Source organism: Hemicordylus capensis, chromosome 6 (assembly GCF_027244095.1).
Source record: "Hemicordylus capensis ecotype Gifberg chromosome 6, rHemCap1.1.pri, whole genome shotgun sequence".
Classification (NCBI taxonomy): domain Eukaryota; kingdom Metazoa; phylum Chordata; class Lepidosauria; order Squamata; family Cordylidae; genus Hemicordylus; species Hemicordylus capensis.
In genome coordinates, this window is record NC_069662.1 from 46414426 (window position 1) to 46441854 (window position 27429).

The 27429-nt window shown below is 41.1% G+C and overlaps 1 protein-coding gene and 1 long non-coding RNA gene across 9 annotated transcripts in view; one reads left to right on the forward strand and one right to left on the reverse strand.

Moving 5' to 3' along the window:
• LOC128329163 (uncharacterized) overlaps positions 1–27429 on the reverse strand; it is a 199736-nt gene that overhangs the window by 164996 nt on the left and 7311 nt on the right. The gene's annotated exons all lie outside the window — the stretch shown is intronic.
• On the forward strand, positions 1189–26880 carry KRT222 (keratin 222). 2 transcript variants are annotated; one of them, XM_053259750.1, is made up of 6 exons: positions 1189–1349; positions 7249–7377; positions 14222–14442; positions 15560–15639; positions 17394–17502; positions 18862–26880. In XM_053259750.1, the coding sequence occupies exons 1-6, from the start codon at positions 1254–1256 to the stop codon at positions 19073–19075; spliced, it is 849 nt and encodes a 282-aa protein (XP_053115725.1). In that variant the 5' UTR covers positions 1189–1253; the 3' UTR covers positions 19076–26880. The 2 variants fall into 2 exon arrangements, with proteins under 2 accessions (XP_053115725.1, XP_053115727.1); XM_053259752.1 differs by having other exon boundaries at positions 1214–1432.

Consider the following 27429-nt stretch of genomic DNA (forward strand, 5'->3'; position numbering starts at 1 on the left):
AAAATGGGGATTTGCAGAATTGCACTATTGTGCTACAGCACTCTAGAGCAAAGGTTCCCTTTAAGACAAATTAGGCATGCTGCACGTTGCACAGGCATGTGTGTAGTGCAGGACTAGTCAGGAACACAAGCTCCAAACTTAGCACAAGTGGCTAGCGCAACACTATTCTGCAAGCGCTTCATTAGTCAGGATGTTAGTCACTGAATGGTGTTTGTGCATAATAAACCAAATGTGGTTTTATTTTTTAAAATCCATTTAGTATAATAAACCTGCACTTTGCATGCTTGATTCTGCTTCTCAGAATCGATCTGTGGCAGTGGTTTTTCAATACAAGAGGCAGCATACCACCCGATCACGCCCAGCATGGACATTTATGGAGAGAAGTAGGTGGCAGTGCTAATGTAGCCAGGACAATACAGGATGCTATGTGCCCTACCATGTGTTAATTATCACAGTGGAGCATAAGTGGAGCAATCTACTGCAAGCTTTTTTATCCCACGTATATACTGACAAGAACTTATTTAAAGTGTAGCATAAGCCTTTCTATTTTACTCCAATTGCTCCTCAAGAAGGAAAGCAAGCCCTACACATAAATCTGCCTTATTTGGCTTTATTGAATGAGGAAGAACTGTTATGGGCCAGTTCACACAGCCAGCAGCTGTTTCTTCCACCTGAATGACACTATTGTCATGATGAATGGAACAGCTGGATCATTAATCACAAACACACTATCAGAGATTCTGCTTGAGTGAACAACTCAGGGTTATTTCATATGTTCCTGGCATGGAGATTAATCTTTATACAGCTCAGGAAGCTGTGAAATATATTCATTTCCAGATACAAATACACACATGGTCAAAAAGGCATTCATATCACCACGCTGGATGGTGCTTATTAGAAAATACATTTTCTTTAGCACTGAGATTTAATTTCCATGTTAGAAAACGCAATATGGAAGTGCCCCTCAGTTGACCTGTTAGTCAGTCATAAACATGGCAGAATGCGGGTGACTCCTTGGCCATGCATGAAGTCATAATATTAAGTGACTTGACAGAGTTTGGGAACCTTGGATAAATGATGACTCTTCAGTGCTGCTAAAAAATTAGAACTCTGTAGCTTTAAAAAAAAAATCTGTGATTTCCTCCCTCCTCACCCTCCTCTCTCTGTTACTGCAGGCTGGGAATGCTCTGCAGCAGCAGCATTCTCACCCTATCAATAAGATTCAGTTAGTCAAGGTGGAGGATGGGAGCAGCATGGAACTGTCCCAGCTCCTCAATGAGATCAGGGCAAACTATGAAACGCTCATCACCAGAAGTCAGATAGAGACCGTCCTCTCAGCAGGGACCCAGGTAATGATTGCATACAGACAGGCACCTACTCGCATAAGGAGACAATCCAATGTGTACTCAGTTCCTCTCTCAGCCTCTGTGAGGTACAGTATTTCCTTTTCAATGCAGCATTTATTGGGGAAGGGAATCAGATTTTTTTTTTCCTCCTCTTATACTGCAGTATGTCTAGAATGCAAAGCTAGGGGGAAATGTGTTTAGATATTTCTATAAAATGACACTAAAGGAGTGTTGTGTCACCTTGCATTCACATATTTGGCTGTACCTAAATGGAATGGCAGATACTGTAAATCCTCCATCCTCCTCAAAATGCAATACTGTTCTAGCCTCATTTCAAGCTACTTCTCTTAAGAGGGGTACAAATTAGACTTCATTTATCAGTGATGTAAAGAAGCCATCTTTAAAGTAGATTAAAATTTCTAAGCACCGATAAGTTGATGGAAGCCTATGTTTTACTCTAGACTCAAGGTAATATTTATGGTGTCCCCAAGAAGACAAATGTGGGTGGCACAGTGTTCTGCAATGCTTTGCTTCTTTGTTATGTCTCATATTTCTTAAAGGTTACCCGGTCATCACGACACCATTAAAAATTCACACAAAAATAAATATCTCTGAGTCATGACTGGATGACCAGTCTGACTACAATAACAATCATGAATCACAAAATGCAAGCTAGATGCAAGCTAAGTGCATCCCCCTGCTGTGCTTTGAAACTGTTGTTCTGAATTAATAGTTATTCTATTCTGTTATGGTAGGCTTACCTCTACAGTAGACTGATTCTATTTAATTGTAAGATGTTTAAACAATTCTATCCAAAGATTTTAGGACATCCTGAAACATCATCTGATAGGTTAGGCCTAGTAATAATGACTTGCCTAACATGCATTCAGTAAGCTTCACAGCAGAAACAAGAATTTGAACCGGAGTCTCCCAGATCCAAATTCAACATACTAGCTACTGTATTATAAATCAAACCACTCTGTAAAACACATGTGAATCACTATTAGCACCATACTTAATTTAAAACCAGATTTACATGTCCTTTTGTATAATGAAAAGACAGGTGCATGAATTACAGTGGCACATCAATTTGGAGAAGCTGGGGGCAGGAACTAACCAGGCAGAATATAGGCAGACATCTACTCAAACATTTTCTGTCATCTTCATGGTGATACATTCCTGGCAAGTATTCCTTGCCTTGCATGGGTATTTTACCTCCACCCTTCCATTGTGACTTCAGGAAGGGTTAAAGGTGGGAGCAGGGAGCTTCTTGCACCTTTATCCCTGTTCAGTTCAGTTCAGTTCCCTGTCACCCATGTGAGCTCGGCACTTGGCACCAGAATTAATGGAAGCATGGTAAGGGCTATACCCTTTCAAATAGCTTCTTCCAGCCACTCGGCTCTCAAGACCACTGAGCCTCACTGGGAGCCTCTTGCTCCCTAAATAACAGCTGCTGTGATACCATTGGGAGAATAAACTCCTGTGTCAGAACCCACCTGGATTCTGACCCAAAGTACAAGAAGAAGCATCTCAGCGGAGACCTCTAGCTCCAATGAAAGCCTTCTCCTCAAGCTTTGCCCCTCCTGCAGTGGCCTCCTTGGAAGAGCCCTAGAGTTTTGGGAGCCCAGTGCCCACTAGTGAGACCCCAGTGGCAGAAATGACATTATGCCAAGGCCAAACTCCAGCACCAGAGATGAAGTGTTTGCCTGGTTCCTTGGGGCTTCCCTTCTAATGGGCCTACTCAGGAGGTGGGGGAGGCTAGCTCTGACGTCTTTTTTTAAAATATCAAGGCCCGCCTCAGCTTTAAGAAGAGGCATTGCTCCTGGCTCCTTGATATCCCTCCATTTGCAACTAAACTTTGCTGGTTCAACAGCTCATTTTTTGTGCTCTGTCTTGCTACCTTTCTAGACCAGGAAACAGACACCCCATCTTGTGAGCATTCCTGTCCCTGTGAGACTTTCTGACCCCAAGAGGCTCATTTGGGCAGCTATGTCACATTATTATTATCATCATTAAGAATATGTATATACTGCTTTTCAACAAAAACATTCTCAAAACGGTTTACCTTTAAACTTTTTACTACTTGCTGCATTTGAATGAGAGTAAATCATTCAGTCTCAGCCTATGCAGTGCCTGTGTAGGCTTTACCGCAGGATTAAGAGGGGTGAAGTACTGCGCGTTACAGATATTTTGAATTTGCCAAAAAAAACCAATCCAAAAAGTAGATTTTTTTTTAACCTGGACATAAATCAGGCTAAGCTCCAATATGCAATGAAAAACCTGAATCGTGTATGAAGTTCTCCCCGATAGCTTGCAGGGACTTCGATGTAAATCTGGAAAATATGTGAACGCACACCAGCTCTTCGGTGGTGAAGCAAAGTAAAATCGCTGTCTGGGAATGGCCCTGTCAAGGACTATTTCTTAATTACTGATACTAGACTCTTTAAATCTATCATGAAAATACCCATGTTTACATGCTGTGCAGCTTTACAAGGGTAGTTCAGAACCAGCCACACCGCTGCGAGCACCCAACAAACATTCTTGCGGTGTTGCACAACAGGGTTCTTCTGCTACTAGTTTTTGATTGATTGATTGATTGATTGAGTGCCGTCAAGTTGGCGTTGACTCTTAGCGACCACATAGATAGATTCTCTCCAGGATGATCTGTCTTCAACTTGCCCTTTAAAGTCTCTCAGTGGTGCGTTCATTGCTGTTGTAATCGGGTCCATCCACCTTGCTGATGGTCGTCCTCTTCTCCTCTTTCCTTCAACTTTTCCCAGCATTATGGACTTCTCGAGGGAGCTGGGATTTCGCATAATGTGTCCCAAGTATGAGAACTAGTCATTTGTGCTTCGAGTGAAAATTCTGGATTAATTTGTTCCACGATCCTGCTACTAGTTAGCGAGGAGAGCTGGTCTTGTGGTAGCAAGCATGACTTGTCCCCATAGCTAAGCAGGGCCTGCCCTGGTTGCATATGAATGGGAGACTTGATGTGTGAGCACTGCAAGATATTCCCCTCAGGGGATGGAGCTGCTCTGGGAAGAGCAGAAGGTTTCAAGTTCCCTCCCTGGCTTCTCCAAGATAGGGCTGAAAGAGATTCCTGCCTGCAACCTTGGAGAAGCCGCTGCCAGTCTGTGAAGACAATACTGAGCTAGATAGACCAATGGTTTGACTCAGTATATGGCAGTTTCCTATGTTCCTATGTTCCTAATCTTATAATATTGGAATTATGCAAGCAGTGTTGCAACATACAGTTGGGCAAGAGTAAGTAGTAGTGGAAGAGCCCCATTGCGCAGCACTGTGGGCTTGTTTGCTGGACACTCGCAGCAGCGTGGGCAGGTCTGAACCACCCTCGTAAAGTTGCGCAGCTTGTAAGCCATTATCTTAGACAGGCTCTTTTCAATAACACATGTAGCTAAGCAATCTAAGCAGTCTTTTTCATAAAACATGGGTGCAAAACTGATTCCCTTTTAGAAAAAACTCATGAAACAAAAGTAATTTATTACAGAGAAGTAGAAAACAGTATTAAAAGGAGCAAAATAAGGGTTACTTGAGCAGATTATCTTCATTGCATGACTGGTATAGAAACTGAATAAAGAAAATAAATAAATAAATTGCAAGACTTGGATGGAAGTATAAGACAGGGTACCAAATTGAAATGTTCTGAAAGATTTATGTTCAAGCCACTTCACAAGGTCCAAGATGGCACTGGTTTCTCTCCCACTCTCAAACTGAGGCAATTCCTGTCGAACTATGTGTCCCTTACATAGGTATTAGGTGTGTGGGAGGGGAGCAAATTATTGGTTCCACCTCTTTTTAAGTCTACCTCTGTAATAAGATCATATGCCTGAAGGGCCTTGAGCCCATTTTGGGTTGCGTAGGTAATGAATTGCATCATGCATGATGCACCTGAGTTGAGTAACCAACACCTACATCAGGTAATAAAGTTTATTGATATTTGAGAATCTCAAGAGGGGAAAGCAACCTCATACCTAATCATAATACAATCGTACCTTTTCAATCGCAGGTTTCCCAATCGCAGATTTGAGTATCCATGACTGGAAAATTGTCATCACCCTAGCCATCCGCAACCTGAGTATCCACGGTTGGGCGCCTTTAAAAAAAAATTGGGGTGGGTTTTTGGGAGAATTTCTGGGAAGGATCGGAAGGTCATTCCAGGAGACAGGGAGTAATTTCCAGGGGTCGGGGTGATTTGCGGGGGGGAGGTTTCAGGGTGATTGGGGGGGTCTCTATTTTTTCTTTATTTTTAGGTACATTCCCAATCATGATTCCCCTAACCCCCTGTTTCCCATTCATTTCAATGCCCTGTCAACTGCCAACCGTGAGGATTTCCAGGAACGGAACCTTCACACTTGGCAAGGGACAGCTGTACCAAATTACTTCCTAGGGGCCTGGTGAGGGAAAGCATGTGACAGGCCACTCTCTGCGTGGGGCAGACAGAATTAAACAAAGAAAATGCAACACACACATCTAGTAACACTAAAGCCATTCACATTGCTTCCTCCTGGAGCTTTCCCAGACAGGCGGCTTTACTATGGCAGGAGGTGCCCAAAGTTAAGCCATTTTGAACACTGCACCAAAGTGCTACTATTTTAAGAAGCATATAATGCCCAGTAACTGTGAATCAGGGGGGAAGCTGAATAATGCCATTGCCTATATGAATGACACCTTTTGTCACTGTCCTGACTTCACTGTAAATGGTTCCCTCATATGAACTCCCCCCACCCCCACCTAAGTGTAGCAAAGGTGCATTAAATCGTCATTTGGAAAAGCTCCTGCCTGCCTCTGCTGCCCGCCCCGGCACCAGTTGCCCTATTGCTACTGTCCTGCTTTATCTGAGGCACAAGAGAGAGAAGAAGCAACCCCTCTCCTGGCAAGCTGGTGTGCCGGGCGGATTGGCTGCTTTCTCTGAGGCATGAGGAAGCAACCCCCTCTGCCATCTTGCCAGCTGGCTGGCAAGTCGGCACATGGGGCAGATCAGCTGCTTTCTCGAGAGAAAGCAGCCAATCCGCTCTGCGTGCCAGTCAGCCAGCAAGATGGCAGAGGGGGTTGCTTCTTCTCACGTGTGCACCCCAGAGAAAGAGGCCAGTGGCAAAAGGGCAGGTGAGTGATGGGATGGCAGTGGAGACAGGAGGAGAAGGTGGAGGAGGAGGCAGCTGTGGGGAAGGCAAAGGCAGTGGGCAGTGCAGAGGGGTGGGTCTTTCTAAAATGCTGGAGTACCCACAAAACCATTTTTAAAAGTGCAACTTTTTAAGGATCCAGATACTGCACAGCAACTGCTAATGGTTGTGAATCATTATGAAAAATCAGTCATATGAACTTTCTCCTACCCTAAGCGTAGCAAAGGTTAGGAAAGCACTGTTAAATTGCCATTTGGAGAAGCTCCAATCAGACGAACTGTGGTTTGTTCCAAACTGCCAAGAGAAGCTTTAAATCCCTTCCTCTTGCACATGAAAGAGGGAGAATATACAAGCCTCCATCTTACCATGATTTCACCGTACACACCTGAGCCAGGCTTGACTTGCAGATCTCAAAATGGATTTTGAGCACTGTGAAATGTCAAGTAGGCCAGGATGGTTACAGGCAAATCCCCTGAAACGAGATGACAGGGCTGAGTTGCTGGTGACAATGAAGACTCATTATATACATTTGGAAAGAAAACCAAGTCTCCTAAATTTCCTATCCGCTGGAACAGAAGTTAAAGCTCTGTTCAAGAACAGACCTCCTCTGTTGCTAGGTCTGGCAACATTATAAAACAGAGAAATAAATGAAGTACAGGAAGAACTTTGTTACAGAAACCTGAGGTTCATTCACACAACTCAAGGTGAACCTTTCAGTGATTCACTCATGTTTAAATGATTTTGTAAATGCTTCCTTGCAGCTAGAAGCAGCTACTAGTGAAAGAATGAACAAAGACGAAGAAGTGCTAAAAGAAGCCAGGGCAGAGCTAAATGAAGCTAGACGTCAGTGGCATCACATGCAGATGGAAATTGATTCTCTCCATGCTGTGGTAAGTACCACCACACAGATATGTCTATGCTGAACAAATACAAAATTACCTATTTTTTCTTTGTTGGTACACAGAATGCAAAAGATCTTCATATATAAAATGCAATTTCTAACAAAAGAACAGTGCATAGGCTTCCAACAACTTACCCTTGAATGCTAGAATACCATTTTGTAGGGATGTGCAAATCGATTTGAATTGATTCAAATCAAATCTAGCTGATTTGAATTTGAATCACCCCTTATAAGGGGCACTTCCATTTGGACTGAATTTTTGCAATTTAATTTAGATTCAATTCAAGAACTGTTTGGCATGTTTTTTATATCGCTCAGGCCCACTAATTGGTTAAAAAGGGCACCAAAACAGGGTCAAATTGATTCAAATTTGAATCAAATTTTCAGACCAGATTTGAATTTGATTTGTCTTCAAAACGAATCAAAACATTTGTTTTGTGTACATCTCTACTATTTTGTTACTTTCACAACAGGGGAAATAAAATCCACTTTTGTTCCTACTAAGATCTGGGGTAAGGGGAATTTAATTTCTAAATATGTCTGATGGGGTACATAATGTGGGAAATAAATACTAGAAATGTGGCTGTTAATCTGAGCATTTTCTGCATAATTTTCTTGTTCCTATGAAATCAGAAAATAGCTTAGTTCTAACTGAGGTGGCAAACATATGACCAGTATAAATATATGACCAGTATATATAGGCTTCAGACTGCAAATGCCCACACACTCATACGATACCCTCATGGGGGGAAAGGATTATAAAAAAGGACAGATAGAAAACCAGCATGTCATGAGAAGCCGCTGCCACTCTGCGAAGACAATACTGATGGACCAATGGTCTGACTTGGTATAAGGCAGCTTCCTATGTAAGGTTACCCTAGTAGTACAGCCCAGACACAGTGAGAACCGGACCAATGTCCTAAGGCAAAACTACAAGCTTAACACAAAATGTGTGTCACTGAAAACCAATGGCCCTTTTTTAATCTTGAAAAGCTACCAGGAGGGTGAAATATAGAGTGCAGAAGCAATGAGCATAGTAATTGACCAGATGATTGACATGGGACCCGAAGGGCAGGAAGGAAAGAGACGGATGGCAAAGAGCCGAAAACAAGACACAAACAGATTTTTATGTTGGGGTGCCACGGGGCAGCATCATCCTTTCTCTCTAATCTGGTGCAAAGCAAAGCTGTGGGCTGAAGAGACTGAGGGTGGCGGAAATTGTTTTCGAAACACCATACTCCCTCCACCTCCGTTATGAAAGAGGACCAGCCCTTCTTCTATCAGGACTAGCTAATGAATGTGGTGATGGCTACTGGCTAGGATGGCTTTAAAAGCAGCTTAGACAAATTCACGGAGGATAGGTCTGTCAATGGCTATTAGTATAGTAGATATAGGCCACCTCTAGCCTCAGAGACAAGATGCCTCTAAATATCAGTTGCAGGGGAGCAGCAGCAGGAGAGAGGTCATGCCCTCACCTCTTGCCCGTGGGCTTCCGAGGCATCTGGTGGGCCAGTATGTAAAACAGGATGCTGGACAGGATGGGTCTTGTGTCTGATCCAGCAGGGGACAGGGGAAGGGACAGTAAATCCCCCTTTCTGCGCACTTTAACTGCTCACTTTATAGGCCACTTTAATTCGTCAGACTGCATGAATTGCAGCACAGATTCCCTCTGAAATTATTCCAAGAATGTTCCAGGCTACCCTAATTCGTACCTGCGCCAGGGCTGGGCTCCGACCAACTAAGAGCCACCAAGGGCGGGCAAAAGAAGTCAAAGTGGCTTGTGCAGCTTTTCCACGGCCGTGCCAAACTGGCAACCAATGGGAGGGAGGGAGTGACGGGGTGAAGCACAGCCAGAAATCAGACAGGCTGGGAAAACTAGGAATTGCATTTGGGAGGACTGGGTGAAAGGAATGGCTAAATCACCAACAGTGAAAACAAACCATGTTGTTGTTGATTATCTGAGGAGCAAATCTCTGCTTGTTTTAAAAACTTGATAAAAACCAGACTGGGCTCCACAATGTATCTGACACAGCCCATATATTTATACATATAACCTCTGGAAACTGAGCAAAGAAGCTGACACACAGAACCCCTAACTGAGCATTGGGGCATCTTTTTAAAATTCTCTTTTTATTTAACAACTAGCTTTAAGTACCTGTTGTTGCTCGGGCTTAGAATAACAGTTTATAGAAACTTAGAGGGGTGGTTGTCAGGGTTCCTGGGTACCCTATGTTATTCATAGGGTCCTAGGAAGTCACTTTGCAAAGCTTGGTCCTGATAGCTCATAGGGTGTGGGAATGTACAGGGAACAGACAGACAAACAGACATTCATTTTTTTATATCAAGATAGAAGATGGGAGAGCAATTGCCCATATCCAAGCCCAGCACAGAATCACTGGTAGTTGTCACTGGTGTCTACGTCATGTTTCTTTTTAGAATGTGAGCCCTCTGGGGACAGGGAAGCATCTTTATTATTTCTTTTTCAATGTAAACCACTTTGAGAACCTTATTAACTTCATTGTTGAATCACATTCCATCTGCTTCCTCTGCCCACACCAGTGGTTAGAACACTGGAGCAACATGCTTCTTACACCCCAAAGAGACATGTTTTATGAGCTCTGAGAACTGTGTTACTAAGGCAATGGTTAATAATTAATCCCTAAATGACTATGTGAGGCATGTTCTTGCTTCAGCTTTCAGTCTTCAGGTGGGCAGTTATTTTTATTTTATTTTATTTTATTTTTATACTGCCTGACTCCAAAGGCTCTAGGCAGTTCACAAAAATAAACACAAGAAAAATTTTGGTGAATTCTTGTGGGATTTACATTTTTCTGCAAGTTCAGCAAATTTATATATCCCTTTATACTTCCTCTGTATAGCCTTCCATCATTTTTTGTGGTTAGCAACTACACTGCACTTCAGGCTTGTGAAATGGATACTCTACCCCTGGCTTTGGCTCACATGCCTATCCCACAATATTGTGAGTCTATTTATGAACATTTATGGCTGTGTCTTTTGTATTTATCACAGTTATCACACCAACTTCAATGCCACTGTCAGATACATGGGAGGGCCTGTGTAAAACAGGTGAAAATGTTAAAAGGTAAAATAGTATTCCATCACCTGGAAAAATGGCAAAGTTATGAGGAGTAAAACCTGAAAAATACACATGAAACCTCACAACCACAGTTGGGTCTCCCCCCACCCCCATCTTTATAATCTTTAGCCTTGACTAGGGATGGGAAGCACAGACTGATTCAATTGCTTTGGAAAAGGTCTCTTCAGATGGCCTGTGTCCATGCAATGTGCTTTCGTGGATTAGTCAAAATAAAAATGTTTGGGATTTCTACAAATTAAGAACAAAGAGGGGCCCATAACATCAATCTGGAGTGCGCTCAAATCAATTTGGCTAGGTTCTCCTTGCTCCAGTCCACTACCTGCACAGGCTGCATATGTAACAGCACTCACCATTTTGTAAGCCAGTACAATATCTCAAACTGGACATCATGTCTCACACATCCCTGGCCATCGTGGACCATCGAATCTCCCCACTTTTCGGAGGAACAGTTCAGTTGGAACTGCCACACCCATAATTATCCTGTAAATTGAAGGTTTTTTGCTTTAATTGAATATTACATAGAGTCATTGGATCCTATTCAGAACTGTGATCTGGTAAAGGGAAAGATTCCACTATATTAGCAGAATTGGAATCCTTCCAATTAACGAGGAGAATTGGGTGATTGTTCTTTGAAGAAAAGAAATGAGATGCTTGCACATTTAAACTTGCAATCAAGCACATTTTTTAAAAAATGCAATTATAGTTCAGGCTGGCACAAACTCTGTGTGCAAACATTCGACAATAGTGCTAGAAGAAGTGATGGAAGGCAGAAGTAATTGTGGTGATGTTGGGCAACACACCTTGTATGAGTAGGCAGGTAAGCTGGAAGAGGACAAGTAAAACTATGGCCGGCTTATTTTTAGGTGACATAACCTGAAGAATCAGTTTCTATTGAAGGTTATACTTTTACAGAGAAAAGTATGTCCAAACTGAAACACGCAAGTATATCTGCATCATGGTATGTCTGCACACATCCTGAGTTAATCCAAACTTTTAACAGATTCTCCACTATAACACTAATAAAATGAAAAGCTCATGGAAAGAAGCTAAATCTATTTTAACAACCAAAATTGCTCTGAAGTTTAAAGAAAATTTACAAACTGATTGTTAAAGAATGCATCCAGAAGTCTGAAACGGAAAATGAAAAATATATTCCCCCAGGTAACCCTTGACCTTCCTTGTATGTATAAATAACATGAGTGTGTTTTACTAATTGAGCTTCTTATTCCAAAGCCATTCTGCCATGATATACCTCAAGGCAAATTTACTTAGATATTTGGGCAGCAGCAATATAGAAAACCACATGGCTCTTTGGTCGTCAGGAGTCAACACCGACTCGACGGCGCAACTTTACTTTACTTCTGTAGGAACCATTCTGCAGCAAGTACCTTTATGTTGGTACTTTTCACACAGTATGCCAAGGTGGACAGGGCTCATGTGACCATCCCAAACTACTGCTTTCTGGATATTATGGCTGGCCTACAAGTTATTGTTCCTGATTCAAATAGGGACTGTCCATAAAGTAAGTCATGCATCAAGGGCAGAAGGTAGCAGAGCAATGACAAAGGAAGGAAGGATTGAGTGCTGCTTATAATGGGGCAAAGTGTGACAGTGGGAAGAATGGGTCTTTTAAAAAGCCTTAACATTTGTGAATAAACTATTCTATTCTATGGACAGCTCCATGGTAATTCCTTTCCACTGGTGATTTTCCATTTTGCCACTCGAACATTTAGTACTATTACTCGTATAGAAATTTTCAACTTGAAGTGTTTCCACACCAGTAAGGAAGTTACAGGTGTTGCCCAAGGTACTTGAATGCTTGAGTCAAGGCAAAAAAATGTTGCCCTACCTGGCTTCATCCCCCCTCACCATTGAAGCTTTTTTAAAGGGGGCAGAGGTTGAGGAAAAGAGGCTGCTTGCTGGTAGTCTCTCATTATTTTGGCTACCTTTCAGCCAGCAGCCTTCCTCCTTGTGCTGAGCCCTTGCAAAAGCTTTACAAGGTCAGGTTGGAAGCTCCTGATCTGACCCCTGAAAAGCCTAGCAAGGCTCCATACAAGAAGGGAATGTTGTTCGCAGTCGCCCTCCTTGTGTGGCTCTCTTGCAAGGATCAGACTAGGAATTCCAACTCTTGCAAGGGCTCCATGTGAAGAAAGAAGGTTGCCAGCAACTCCCCTCTTGCAAGGGAGTTCCCAGTCCAACCCTTGCAAAGCCTTGAAGGCAAAGTGAGTCCCCCTTCCTTCTACCTGGTAGAGGGGGTGGGCAGCAGTTCCCACTCCTGCTCCTCTTCTTTGCCACATTCCACCCTGTACCTATTAAAAAACAGAGGATGGAGGGGCAGTAAGTGCATTTTATTTTTTCCTGCTGCTCTAATTTCCCCATCCTCTTGCCTTTTGAACAGGCACAGGGCCAGGGGCATAACTACTATTAGGCAAGGGGAGGCAGCTGCCTGGGGGCCCCCACGCCTCGAGGGGGCCCCCAGAGACAAGTCACATGACTCCCCAACACCCTCAGAGCTTCCTTCAGTATGATCCTTCCTTCGTATTTCTTCCTTCGACCTGGCTAGTATCTCTCTCTCTGTCTCTCGACCCTCCCTCCCTGCCTCCCTCCTTGTGTGTGTGTATCAGCGAGGGGCCCATTCTAAAATTTTGTCTCTGGGCCCACTCCAGCCTTGTTACGCCCCTGCACAGGGCAAGATGCTTCAGGGAAGGAGGAGGTGGAAGGGCAGTAGTGATTGGCAAGCCATTAAAAATGTTTTGAGCAGGATGAGAAGGCTGAAGGCAGCAACAGGTCTGGAGAGGCAGCTAAACCTCTGCTTCTGCCAATCCATCACTACAGGGAACCGCCTCACCTTGCCTCATTAGCAGGGAAGATAGGAATTTCCGGTTCTGATGTGGAACTCCCAACATCACTGAGAGTTTCCATATGAGAAGAGGCACTACACTTTATCACAGGGTGAGGGTGAAGTTATCACAGAGAAGCTACTGTTATGCAGTTCAGATAACATGTAGACAGGCAATCTACAAAAGTGTGGAAAGACCGTTAATTTGGATGCATCTGAACTGGCAATGTACTTGAAGGAACTAAAGGGGGATGTTCCTCTACCACTTGTAGAGTTTATTCTTGATTGTCAGTGACTATCTACAGTAGGAGAGATTAAACTGCATGGCAAAAACAGTTACTTCCCTGATGAACTGTCCAGCAGCCCTGGCAAAATCATGTTTTACTTCTACTATATTTGGAAGTCATCAGCTTGCTTCCATCAGGCTATCTCAATTGGCCAACCTATACTCCCCGCCCCCATCAGGCTTTTATTTCTATCTTGCTTCTGTAGGGCTAAATGTCAACTATTTGTGACTTGTTCCTTGTTTCCTAGATTGTACACAAAAGGAAAAGTGAGAAAGATGACCTGGGAGGAGAATGCCATAGGAAAGGACATATGGGCTGAAAGTGGGATATTCAGTTCACATTAACAGGCACAGACTTGGTCCAGGCACCCAAATACCTACAGCCAATTTCAATTAAATAAAACTATGCTTTATATTCTCAGCAATAAAAAGGCCTATTACAAATACTGATTTTTTTAAAACCACATTTAGCAGAGACAATTAATTCAGATCCAGCTGGTGTTTGTTTGTTTTTTAAGTTAGTTATCCTTTAATAAAAAGTGACTTATAGAAATACATTTTGAAATTTTAACAATAACTCAATTTAACAGGAAAAGGGCTTAGAACGTTCTCTCCGTGCAACAGAACAGCGGTATCAGACACAGCTAAATCATTTTGAAACAGAGATTGAAGGCCTGGAGAAAGAGTTACAAGAAGTGCGACAAGGCATTGAAAAGCAGCTCCAGCAACACGATATACTACTGAACACTAAAATGAGGCTTGAGCAAGAGATAGCAACATACCGCAGTCTACTGGAGGAGGAGGAGAAAAGGTATTTATACACACAGTCTTCAAATCCCCACGACATAGCCAGTATACTTTGACTAGTATTATTTATTTGTTTGATTAAATTTCTATCCATTTATTGACCAAAGCCCTAAAAGCAACTAGAACTACAGCAAATCCAAATATTTAGGCTTAGCTAGGAAATGGTTCAAACTGCACTCATTGGTTACCTTATCCACACTGTTGCAGGATTTGAATTTGTTCATTGTGAATGGCCACCTCTTTGGTAGACCAGTAACTGGCTGAAGGGCCAAGAGACCCAGCAGAAGGCTCTGCATCATCCTGAGAGGCAAGTCATAAGTAGAGCCTTGGAGTTCACATATCCCTCCTGAGGGGAGGAACTAAAGGCAACATCTTTCTCTACCCTTCCTTTTCCTCCTCAACTGGAGGCATATTTGTGAGGGCACTGTGAAACAAACAGGTCTAGGTGAGAGTCAGACAGACTTTTGGAATAGCCTGGAATGCAAATACCTGATAGAAGACTAGCAGCACCTTTTAGGGTACAGGTTTGCTCTCTGGGAACCTGATGTAATCTGTTGCTAAGAATGCTCAGTTATTTTTCATTTCTATCCAATGCTCAAATTATACATTTATGTAATTGCTGGTCTACGACCGAAATAAAGTTTTACATTTACATTTACATTTATGTAAGTAAGCCACATATTACAAAGACACCACAAATATCCAGTGATATCTCCTCCAAGGGAAACCAGATTCTGAGAAGCACTGCACTCCTGGAACTTTTCACAGTTGAGAGGTGGGATCAGGGGCACCTAATATTGTGCCCGTTGGTTGCCTAATACATATACTCACAATGAAATATTCACATCATGGTCCATTCAAGACAGCAGGCACACTTTCTCTTACAAAGAGATTCTCCTCTGGACAGAAATATGAAATGGCTTTGAGGTGACCCTGGAAATAAGCTATTACAATGCATAACCAGCAAATTTAATGCAGATTACAATCGGCATCAACCTGTACTCCAGCACAGAAATGACACAACCTACTGAGCTGCAAAGGGTCAGTTTCTATCCACTTAGAAAAATATAGCCACAAATAACCTCTCTATATTGTTATAATTTCTTCCTTTCCCCCTCTAGGTTTCATTATTCTACACATAAAGAACGAAAAGATGACAAAAGACCTACCACCAGCAGAATAGCATTTATTTTGCCTTCACGTGAGTTTTCTTAAGACCAAACAACAAAATATATGGAGAGAGCAAAACTGAGGCAAGGCTTAATTTGAGCCAGCAGTCAAGGGGCATAGGACAATAATCCACTGGAACAAATGGAAAGCACTGACTGCCATTAGTACCAACACAGCCTCTCTTCCAAGGCACATGGCAGCTGCAGGAGAGGGCATGACTCAGAACACAGCAGGGGCAAAGGGTTAACTTCCCTTCCCACCCCTGCCCCACTTCCCTCTGCTCTGCTATTTCGGAAACCAAAGCCAAGATTAAAGGCCAATGATATGTTTAATATAATGGAGCGGGGGTAAGAGTGGCTACTTTATCATTTCCCCTTCAGCTATTATTCCATTCAAAATTGAGCCCTCCTTCTTAGGGTTGCTTTTCTTCCTCTTTGAAAAAAGTTACAAATACCCCTATTGTTTGCCCTGCAAGTGGAAAAACACTGCCGGGGGGAGGGGGAGTGTCTATTTTGAAAAATCAAGAGGGATTAGCAGTTTACCTACATCAAAGACACACCAGGGCGTTTTCTGGATTGCGAGCTTTACGCTGGTAAAAAGTGGTATAAGGTGCGACATCTTGCTGTATCGGTTTGAAAGCATGAATAAAAAGTGGCTTTAGTGGTTTGTGGTAGGGCTGTGGCCGTTCATATTGCCGAACATTACAATGTACTTTCCAGGCAGGGGCTGTTCATATTCCTCTTGAAATGTATTATCCGCTCCCTCGTCCTGTTCCATTTTGAGCCAATGGGGTCACAGAGGGGACGGGGGGCCTACCCCCTTGACGATGACATGACAAGGTTTTTTTAAAAATCCCCAGTGGCTTTGCAGAATGCCACTAGCTGGGGGAGCAAAATATTTATAATTAAAATTGAATTAGCATCAGGGAAAAGAGCAAATAAAAAAAAATTGAAGTGTTGCACTGTTGTACAAGAGCATCAGCCAAAAAAAAAAAAAAGTAATATCAAAAGCAGAGTAGGCCTTTAGATACTCATGGATGGGGAAAACACATACAACATGGAGCTGAGCAAAATAGATATAATTAAAATTGAATTAGCATCAGGGAGAAAAGCAACAAGCAAATGAAAATAAAATTGAAGCATTGCACCATTGTGTAAGAGCACTAATGGAATTTTTTTTTTTTAAAAAAAAAATTCAAAAGCAGAACGGGTTGATATTAACAAACCATCTGTCCTTGCAGAATGAACCGTGCACATCACACCACTTACACTGCCGAAACAGCGTTGTAACCCTCCTAAAATGGGAAAATACAGCTATTTTCTTGCAACGTGCATGCACCGTTGTAGCACTGAAACAGAAAGATAAAACCCAAAAGAAGGGACTGGATATGTGAATGGCACCTTGCTGTCAGCACAGGGACTGCCATGTCAAAACACAGGGAGTACAGAAGCACACTTAGTGGATACATAGTGAAACTCTTGGAGCATGTAATCTGGAAAGTGCCCAGGTATGTCCAGTGGCAAACTATACTTAATTAAAGAGCAATGAATGGGTCCAGCACTACCCAGCATCAGCACTGTTCCTGAAACACTACCACTGTACCAAGATACCAGTCATTTTAGGCATCAGTTGCATATCAGGGTAACAGAGGAGTACATTGTGTTGGGTAGACAAGGTGTAAACAGCAGCCACAGAAAACAAAAAAAATGTCTACTAATGCTGATGCAATAGGTCCCTCTTGTGTAACGGTGAAAAGTTTTAAACTTTTGCATTTTTTGTATACAGCTAGCGAACTAAAGAAGCATGAGATTGAAAAAGTTGAAATATTGACAAAGCAAGCAGTCTTAAATGGAGATATTGCAAAGGAGAGTGCAGCAGCTCATGGCACAATACAGTAAGTTAAACAGGCAACACTGCATGTATACAAGTAGTAAAGCAATATTTTTAATGCCAAATCCAACCTAGGATGCTTTGGTGCTTGAGGCAGAAGTTGGCATTCCCTCCTTCTGCTAATTAACAAGGGGAACAACCTATCAGGGAGGTCTCCTGCACAGTCCTCGATGGAATGAACAGAAAATGGACAGAAGCACTAGCACCATTAATGACTCCCAAATCCATCACTCAAGATGGTCATGTCACTTTGCCAATATTAGTAGGGCAGCTGCTGCTCTAAGGATCTTTCCGATGAGCCACTTAGCACCAACTTGCTTATAAGGTCATTCACACAACCAAGGCTGTAGCTGGAGAGAGCTGCTGGGAAGGCAAGAGCCTACCTGCCTTCTCCCTGCACGATCCAAGCCCACAAAGGGCTCTGCCCAGGCAAGTGGCACAGCGGCAACCAGAATGGTGAGCAGAAGGTGGGGGAAAGAGCCAGCCTCCAGATATCCCACAGTGCACCACACAAGCAGCATAGTGCACGGGGATATCCCTGACTGCCGGGACACCCCTTCCCCCAGCTTTTATGGTAAATATGACTGCTGGCAGCCTGCTCGCCCACACAACCGGGCAGTGAGGTAGGAGGCATGTACATGTCCTCCTACTCAAACCTGGACTACCGGGGGAAGAGTGCCGGGATTGGGAACAATCCCAGCAGTTCTAACAACCAATCTTATCTAGGCTACCACTGCCCTACCCAGATAGGGTTGGTTGTGAGAATGGCCTCAGTGTAAAGGCTACCCAGTGTCTTAAGCTCCACTGTGGTACTGAATTTTTATAATCAACTAACTTTTGCAGTTGGCATATCAGCACATTTATTATAGCTGATAGGGTAGTAAAACTGATGCCAATAATTTGATTTTGTTTGAATGATAAAATGTTATATGGTAGAAAAAATTACCAACTTTAATTAATGCAAAAGGGGGGGGAGCCTAAACACAGTGCTGAATTAATAGAGTCCAAAATCAGCGCTGCTTGGTTCAACAGAACAGCTGAACAAGGTTGTGAAAGCAGATTCTAAAGAACATCTATTCTGTTCCATTTCCATAGTATGGAACCTTGGGTGATAATTTTACCAATGAACACTGTAGGCTGGTATAAGATCACTACTGCCATTTTTATTTTACAAGAGAAGAAATGCAGAAAGGCTACATCTTCCAAACATATTTTGTGATGAAAAAGCAGCCTCTGTTGCAATTAAACAAAAGTATCTTCGTGTGTGGTCCGGTCATGCCATTTTCCATCCACTTATGGAATTATACCTTGAAGAGATCTTTTGCATTCATAACTGTGTTTAATATTTAATTTACTGTTTCAGGACAGAAAAAGTGGATGAAGTGATTAAAGAATGGGAAGGCTCTTTCTTTAAGGACAACCCCCGCTTAAGGAAAAAATCTGTTTCTTTGCGCTTTGATCTCCACCTGGCAGCAACAGATGAAGGTTGTTTACAGACTAAACAGAAAAGCCTGCCTGATATTGAAGTGAGATTGGTTATGAGGCGGTCTTGCAGCATCCCATCTATCAAAACCTAAATCTGCAAAACTAATTCAAATATTATTCATGGATAGGTTTCAGAATTAAATGTTAAGATGGACCTAGATGGACTACATGACTGCTTCCTGTCTGTCAAAACTAGGAGTACATGCTTTCACCTAATATATATTCCTATAGCCCAATAATTCTTTTGAACATGTGGGAGAAAGCTAAAAGTGTTAAACTGAGAAACAGAATTCCTATTACATTATAATATGCTTGTTGATGTACTTTATTTTTTCATTTGTTCTATTCCAAAGAAGTTTTCTTTACTTTTAGAATGTTATCAAGTACTTGAGAACTGAATGGTTTCAAATAATTGTTCTAAAGAACTAAACATCTAAATTTGAATAATTTATTTTAGCATAGGTTGACTATGTAACTATCATCATAAACATACCAAATTGTTAATTTTTCTCTCCTAGCAAGTGCTTCATCCATACAAGTGCAAAGCTTAACCTTTCTAATTGCCAAGAAGTCTGTTAAAGTCCATGTGCTGCTTTGAAGAAAGCAGTTGATGATCACATGAAAAATTAGACATGATGGTTGACATCCTGACTAAAATTACTCAATAGCAGAACTACTGAAATTAACTGGTCTTTTAGAATAACTCCTAAATAGTACTATTGAGTAACTTAGTTTGAATGTCATTCATTATTTCTTGTTCTTTCAGGGATGGTTAATAATTTTGCACTTATCCAAAGTGTGTGTGTGTGTGTGTGTGTGTGTGTGTGTGTGTGTGTGTGTGTGTGTGATTACCTATACACAAGACAGGAAGCCACAGTCCAGACAGAACATGGTGAAACAGACTGGCTCCAGATCAGCAAAGGAGTCAGACAAGGCTGAATACTTTCTCCTTATTTATTCAACTTATATGATGAACATATACTGAGAGAAGCTGGATTGGAAGAAGATGAGTGTGGTTTTAAAGTTGGAGGAAGAAACATCAATAACCTATGCGACGCTGATGACACCACTCTGATAGCTGAGAATGCAGATGATCTGCAAACTATAGTAATGAAAGTCAAGGAGCACAGTGAAAAAATGGGGCTATGACTAAATGTCAAGAAGACTAAACTAATGACAATAGGTACAGCAACCAGCTCCAGAATTTATAATGAAGACATTGAAGAGGTGGATAGCTTCTGCCTTTTAGGATCCACCATCAACAGTAAAGGATCCAGCAGTCAAGAAATACGCCACAGACTAGCACTTGGTAGGGTTGTAATAAAGGCATTGGAAAGGATATTTATATGCCATGAAAAGTAATGTAGATACCTACAAAGATTAGAATCGTTCAGACAATGGTTTTTCCCGTGACACTCTATGGATGTGAAAGCTGGACTTTGAAGAAGCACGATAGAAAAAGCATTGATGCTTTTGAAACTTTGGTGCTAGAGAAGACTTTTGAGGATACCATGGACAGCCAGGAAAACAAACAAATGGATCATAAAACAAATCAATTGAGAATTTTCACTCAAGGCACAAATGACGAGGCTCAAAACTATCATACTTCGGACACATTATGCTAAAACCCAGCTCCCTTGAGAAGTCCATAATGCTGGGAAAAGTTGAAAGGGATGAAGAAAAGAAGAGGATGACCAGCAGCAAGGTGGATGGACTCAATTACGATAGCAATAAATGTACCACTGAGAGACCTTAAAGGCGAAGCTGTAGACAGATCATCCTGGAGAGAATCTATCTACGTAGTCACTAAGATTCAACACTGACTTGACAGCACTTAATCAAATATATATATAACATTATATATATATAATGTTAAAATATTTTTAGTCCAATGTTTCAGCTTCTGCTTTCTTCAGTAACACACAGTTGTGATTTAAACAAATATTGCTAATCTGTATGACAGTTTAAAGAACGCTGAGAACTGAGGAATTCTCAGCAGAATGTCACATGCCAGAGAAATAAATACACACATACACACACTATTGTCTTCAAGACTAAGGCTATTTGAGAGGGACAGGTTAAATCAAGTCTATAGATCCAGAAGTTCTCTCTGTCTTCTAATATCCTTGGATTAGATGGTTTCTCTACAAAAAGTTAGAAAAGTGCTGGTCATTAGAACGATAGTGCTTTGCAAGAGATGGTTTAGGCTTCTTTGTAATAGCTGACTTAAGGTTTCTAAATCATGTACAAAGGTCTATTTTTCCAGTGTATGAATGTTGCATCTAGGGCACTTGCATTCTATAACATATATAATATTGTTGGACTTGCAGGTGATGTTCTAATTTACAAAAAAAAAAAAAAAAACCCACCTAGTTTTACAAACTATTCTACTTTTGAAGGTGATTGTTTCCCTAATGGTAAGTACAGGCAACAGGGGCGTAACAAGGCTGGAGTGGGCCCAGAGACAAAATTTTAAAATTGGCCCCTCGCTGATACACACTCACTTCACATGTGACTTGCCTCTGGGGGGCCCCTCGAGGCGTGGGGGCCCCCAGGCAGCCTCCTCCCCTTGCCTAATGGTAGTTACACCCCTGACAGGCAACTGTACATGTAACTGTGCAGTTACTGTACATGTAACGGGATTCAGTTACATGATTCACAGTTATGTGAGTTATGTGTAACTAAGAAGTTAGCTACCATAGTAGTTTGGAGATGCAGCTAGATGGAAGTATATGAGATACATTGAGATACAAATGAGATACAATGTTCTTTGCCGACAGTCTCCCTGTTTGTTTGAAGAGGAGAGATTATTTTAAGAATATGATGTCAAAGTTATAGGAAGGTCCTTTCTAGAAGGTCCTCCTTACGTTTGTTAGGGTTTTTGCACTATTAGGTTTTTTGCACTATTTATCAATATTGTTGCATATACATTCATTTCTGAGGGCTAAACTGAAGATGTCTCTTTTTACATGCCCTGGGTAGCAGGAACTCCAGTCCAAGTAAACATGAGCATTAGATAGTTTGCTGTACAGATCTGTGAGAATCTGACTATACTCAATGGGCAGGAGAACATCAAGGAAAGGAATTCATCAATTCTCAGTGGTGCTATTCGAAGTGAACCTGATCTTTGCCATTTGTCCAGATTACAAAGATATCAGTAATATAATCCAACCATGTGAGCTGTCTGTATTTTGATCCTCTAGGATAATTTGTTCAAGCCCATAAATAGATTGGTATAATATGGAGTCATGTGTGTGCCGTTTATTTGTAGGTAGCATTTGTTACAAATAAAGTTCAGTGTAACTAAGGTGGTTAGGAGGTTCATTAGAAACTCTGCTCTTTAGAAACTCGTTTAGAGCTTGAATTCCATTGTTGTGTAGCACATTAGTGTAAAATTAAATGACATCAAATGTTATAAGTACAGTGGCCCACATTTTCCACAGAATCGCAAGGGCGGAGCAGGAGCTCCAGCCTCACAGGGAGCCAGGAGACTAGTTGTGCTTAAGGCTTGCTGAGCAACTCAGCATGCAGAGGGGGAAGGCACACTCTTTAGGGACATTTGTAGAAGCAACAAAGGCTTTTGCAGAGAGGGGAGAGAAGCGGACATCACTTCCTCTTCCCCTTCCCCACACACTGGGCTGCACAGCAAGCCTTCAGCACAGCTACTTTCCCCAGCTCCCTGTGAGGGTGGAGCTCTTGCTCTCTGCCCTCATAATGCTGCAAAGATGGGGAACCAGTGTTGTTATCAAATTGATATTACTTATTCAAGGCCTTTTTTCTCTAGGAAACCTTGATGTCTCTGATATATGATTGGAGGTTAGATTTTGTAAATGTGAGTCAATATACAGACATATCCTTTCTGTAACTGTGCTGTTGCTGGAGACAATGAGGCATTCCAGGTTGTTAGGTTTATGGATCTCAGGTAACATATAAAATATTTTGGGAGTTGATTTGAATTGATCAGATCAGCTATTTTGTTCCTGAGTAATTTTTCATATTTAGATCCTTATATTGTTTTAGAAATGTAGTTACTGAGCTATGGTGTTGCGTCTTTCTGGAAGAATTTGTAAATGACTTATAGTCATTTAGTTGTCTAAGACCTTCAGATATGTAATTTGTAGGTTTTAGTACCACACCACCACCTTTGTCAAGGAGGTTTAATGATGCTGGCCAACATCCTGACTAAAGCAGCATGGGGACACATGCTGTACTAGCCTCCACACTAGTCCTGAAGTCCAAGCGTTCTTGTAAAAGAGTATAAATGCTTTCAGAGCTTGCCCTTGGTCTGAAAGGATTCTGAGAGTGGAAACACATCACTGAGAGTCAGATGATGTATTCCATTCTAACAGAGTGCTTCCGGGTGGAGAGCAAGCTCTGAAAGTATTTGCACTGTTGCGCAAGAGTACTTGTGCTTTGGAACTAGCAAGGGGGCTAGTTTGCATGGGTGTTGATGTTAGGAGCACCTATACTGAGTTAGGATGTGAGCCAATCCTTTTCTAAAGGTTTCTTAGAGCTATTCTTTCATCTTTAGAAAGACTGTCATAAGTTGATGTTAGTATATGGCTGTTCATTGTTTTTGTTAGAAAGGTTTTCTAAGACAGGGTTTCTGTTGATGTTTGACATCCAAGTTTTTGGAGTGCTGATCTGAAGTAGAAGATCCTTGTTGTTGTGTGGTCAATGGCGTCATCACAGAAAAATGCTGTTAATCAACATCTTTCAAAAATTTAATGTCACTTTCCGTTCATGCTGCATTGTGTTCTCTTAGTGTTAGACGGAAATTAAAAATCTTAGACAGAAATTATATTTCACATTGCAATATGTTACCTAGAAGGTCTATCATCATTTTGGAGTTATTTTCTTCATCACTAAGACCAGATCTCGTGTGACGTAAAGAGGTTTAGGTAAGTGATCGGAATCTCATTTCTGATATGTTTCTTGGTGATCTCAGTTTTGTGAGTTGAAGGAAATGTATCTATAAATGCTTTATTTTGGTAGAGAGCTGAATGGAAGATGGATAGAGAAGCTGATGTTTTAGAATGTCCCTTAATTTTGTTGTTGCATAGATGTTATCAAAAGTTATTTGTTTTCTTCTGTTTACACCAACACACCCAAACACAGACATGCACACACATACTCTACAGCGGGACGTCTTCCAACTAAGAAACCATGCAAATATTTTCTAAGGCTTCTCTTTTAAAAGCCAGCTTAAGCCATACTTTGCCTGTTTGACATCAGCACTTTTATGAGATCCCAATAGGTTAAAACCCAGGTAAGGCTGCAGCCAAGTCGTAATCACTTTGTCAATAGGTCAACTACCCATAGCTGATTACTCTCATTGCTCAGTCCCTGTGGGCCAATATGGCCTGTTCCTGACCGGCTCAAGCTTTCTTGCAATACTGCCCATTCACCAGGGAGATATCCTAATTGGCTCCTCTTTGGCAAGAATGTCAGGGTTCTTGTTTTCTCTGCTCCCTCTTCCATGAAAACATAAGAAGATGCCAATCAGAAAGATTTCAGACCTGTCACTTTTGCTGGTCATATAAAATGGACTGTGTAGTACATTTCTTGCTGGCTCTTCATTTTTTACTTTGAGTGAAAGTAAAGTGAAAGATTTCCTTGAAAGGAGACTGACTATTCAAATATGTCCCATCCCCCTATTTTCAAAAAAGAAGTATATTTCATGTAATTCTTTTTGCTTACATTTTTCACTTTTTCCTTAAAGGTCAAGGTGAATACCATTCTTTCCTTATTGATTTTGCAAAATCTTGCCAGTTCATGCTTCTGAACATTATATATTTTTTAATCTCAGTAGGCTGACATTCTAGTTTCTTTGAAGCCAATTGCAAACTCTTGATTTCACTACATCCAATCCTTTAGCTGCAGTGATGTAGTTGATTACAGTAACAGGGATACATATATTTTAAGTATAAAACATTATGTTGCCTGTGCTGATATCATCTAGTTTATCATCATAACAACTGGAATTATATCTATTTCACAGACAAATGGGACCAAAAAGGGCTATAAACTGAAGCCAAAATTGTGCTCAAGTATTACTATTATATTGTTAATGCAAAACCAAGAAGCTATAATTTTTGTATTTGTGCTCCCTTATTTCATTTCAGCTACCACAACTCTGTGTGTGTGTGTGTGTGTGCGCGCACACACACACACACACCCCTTATTCCTGAGCAAAACATAAGAACAATAGCAAAGCACAGGTGTACTAGACATTCCCTCATTAAGAAATTTAAGAGATTGTCTTCTTCACTATGAGCAACATCGCCCATTGAGTTCATCCAGAAAGGTTCGTTTTCCACAAGCTTGTCTGGTGGCTACACAGGGATGGGCCTTCTCTGTTGCTGCCCCAAGACTCTGGAATGCGCTCCCTGCCAAAATAAGAGCCTCCCCATCTCTGACAACTTTTAAAAAGTCCTTAAAGACTTATTCTTTCACCCAAGCTTTTTAACTGGATTGTGGTTTTAAATTGTTTTAAAGTTTTTATTTTTGTCTTAATTTGTTTTATGTTGTAAACTGCCCAGAGATGGAAGCTCGGGGCAGTTTACAAATTTAATAAATAAGTAATCATTAAAGTAAAAAAGAGTGAGACCTATAGTTTCTTATACTAATTTATTGCCTGGTAACGCAAGTTCAATAAACTAGTGATTAAGGGGCCACCAATCTCTGTGGTGCTTCAAAAGGTGTATTGAATGGAATCATGTGTTATTAAAAATTGACTCCCACCTAACTTTAATCTGGAATGCTACAGATCGTATTTACCTATAGGCCAGGATCCAAGGAACCACATTACTACTACTGCAAACCAAAGAGGCTTTAGACGTATGTTTCTTGACCACATGACAAACCACTTTTGAAACCGAGAAGAGTTTGGAAAAATGTTTGTGATATGGCATGGGGCCTATTGTTCAAATAACTGAGTAGAAAAAAATTCACTGTGTGCACTTAGCTTTTGGCCATACCAAAAATAGCACTTTCAATCCTGGCCACAGTACCTTTTTGATAATTATCTTTGCTTTATACAAGGAAGGAGCAGCATCTTACATTTCCTCATTGAGAAGAGCATCACTTTTCTTGAAAAGATGGAGGAGAGAGACATGGTTTGAACTAAAAAAAAGTCCTGTGTTTGTAGCAAACACCTACAATTTTCTGTCAAAGCACAGGTACATCATATAGCTTTACCATCTTGGAAAGACAAGACAACATTTCACAATTTCAAATAAAATGGTATACTTTTATTTCCATACTACAAATTCCAAACTCTTGTCTTTAAAAAGATTTTAAAAACTAAACTTGAAAATAGGCACTTTGGTATAGAACAACTATGCTCTTATGCTGCGATTATTATTAATATTATTATTATTAACAACAACTGATGAGAACTACAACTAGTCAGTACATCTTCAAGACTCAAGATCCGTGTTTTCTTTAGTTGGGTCCTCAGTAGCATGTAAGAATTTTACTAGAGTGTGAACAGTTGCCTTATTACAAATGGCATGCTTTTAAAAAATGACACAGCAAGTATCAGGCTGCATTTAGTAAACTTCTAACTTTTGACATTTAAAAAGCATTTCTACTGCAGGTTTTTGTTCTGTAACTCAACATAGTATGTTAGCTAACTCTTAATTTTAATCTGAATACACTCAGATCTAGTATTGATAATGTTTGATTACCTGACATTCTGAATGTAAAACTGTTATTAATTACCTTCTGCAGCGTTTTTGTTTTTTGTTGGGGCTTAATTTGTACTTTTTACAACTGAATTTCAAAATGGAGATTAAAAGCTACTTTTCAGCATTAAAGAAAACAATAGAGAATTTACCAAAGTAAATGATACCACTGCAATACAGAATAATAAAACTGAGCTTGGCAAATATAACCCCAATGTTCTTCTGTGGGTCTTCTCAACATAGCACCAAGAGTGGTAGACTAGTATCCATGTGTGAAGAGGTCAGCAAATGGAAACACACACCCAAGCCAAATGTATTGTATCAAGCATGTTAATCAACTCTCAAGCAGTTCGCCATTCAAGGCAACTTATATTATTCTAAAAACTTCATATTTAAATTAGTAAAATGGCTAAAACTGAGTGCAGCAACAAAAACAAGCTTGTATAATTAACAGATCCCAGCAAAAGCCTTTACTAATGAAAAAGTTTTCACTTGATAGCAGAAACCAGGAAGTTCAGCCATTCAAAATTTTGGTTCAGATCTAGTTCATCAGATTTCTAAATGCATCTGTTCAGCTATGGTCCAAATATAACTTTTAAAAGTGGTTGAGTAACAAGTTATACATGCAGAATAATCTGTATATATATTAGGCGTACCCGCCGCTAATCCCATGTGTGGCAAGAGTTCGCAAGCAAGCTGCCAGCAGGGGAAGAGGAGAGCAAAGGCGGGAAACAAAATGATGGCAGGGGGGACAAAAC

Bases quoted from the DNA above. Each gene is read 5' to 3' on its own strand.
- KRT222 (XM_053259750.1), top strand. From the start codon at position 1,254: ATGGAACTGTCCCAGCTCCTCAATGAGATCAGGGCAAACTATGAAACG. The intron at 7,378-14,221 runs GTAAGTACCACC...TCAATTTAACAG, and splicing joins TTGATTCTCTCCATGCTGTG to GAAAAGGGCTTAGAACGTTC. The intron at 14,443-15,559 runs GTATTTATACAC...TTCCCCCTCTAG, and splicing joins CTGGAGGAGGAGGAGAAAAG to GTTTCATTATTCTACACATA.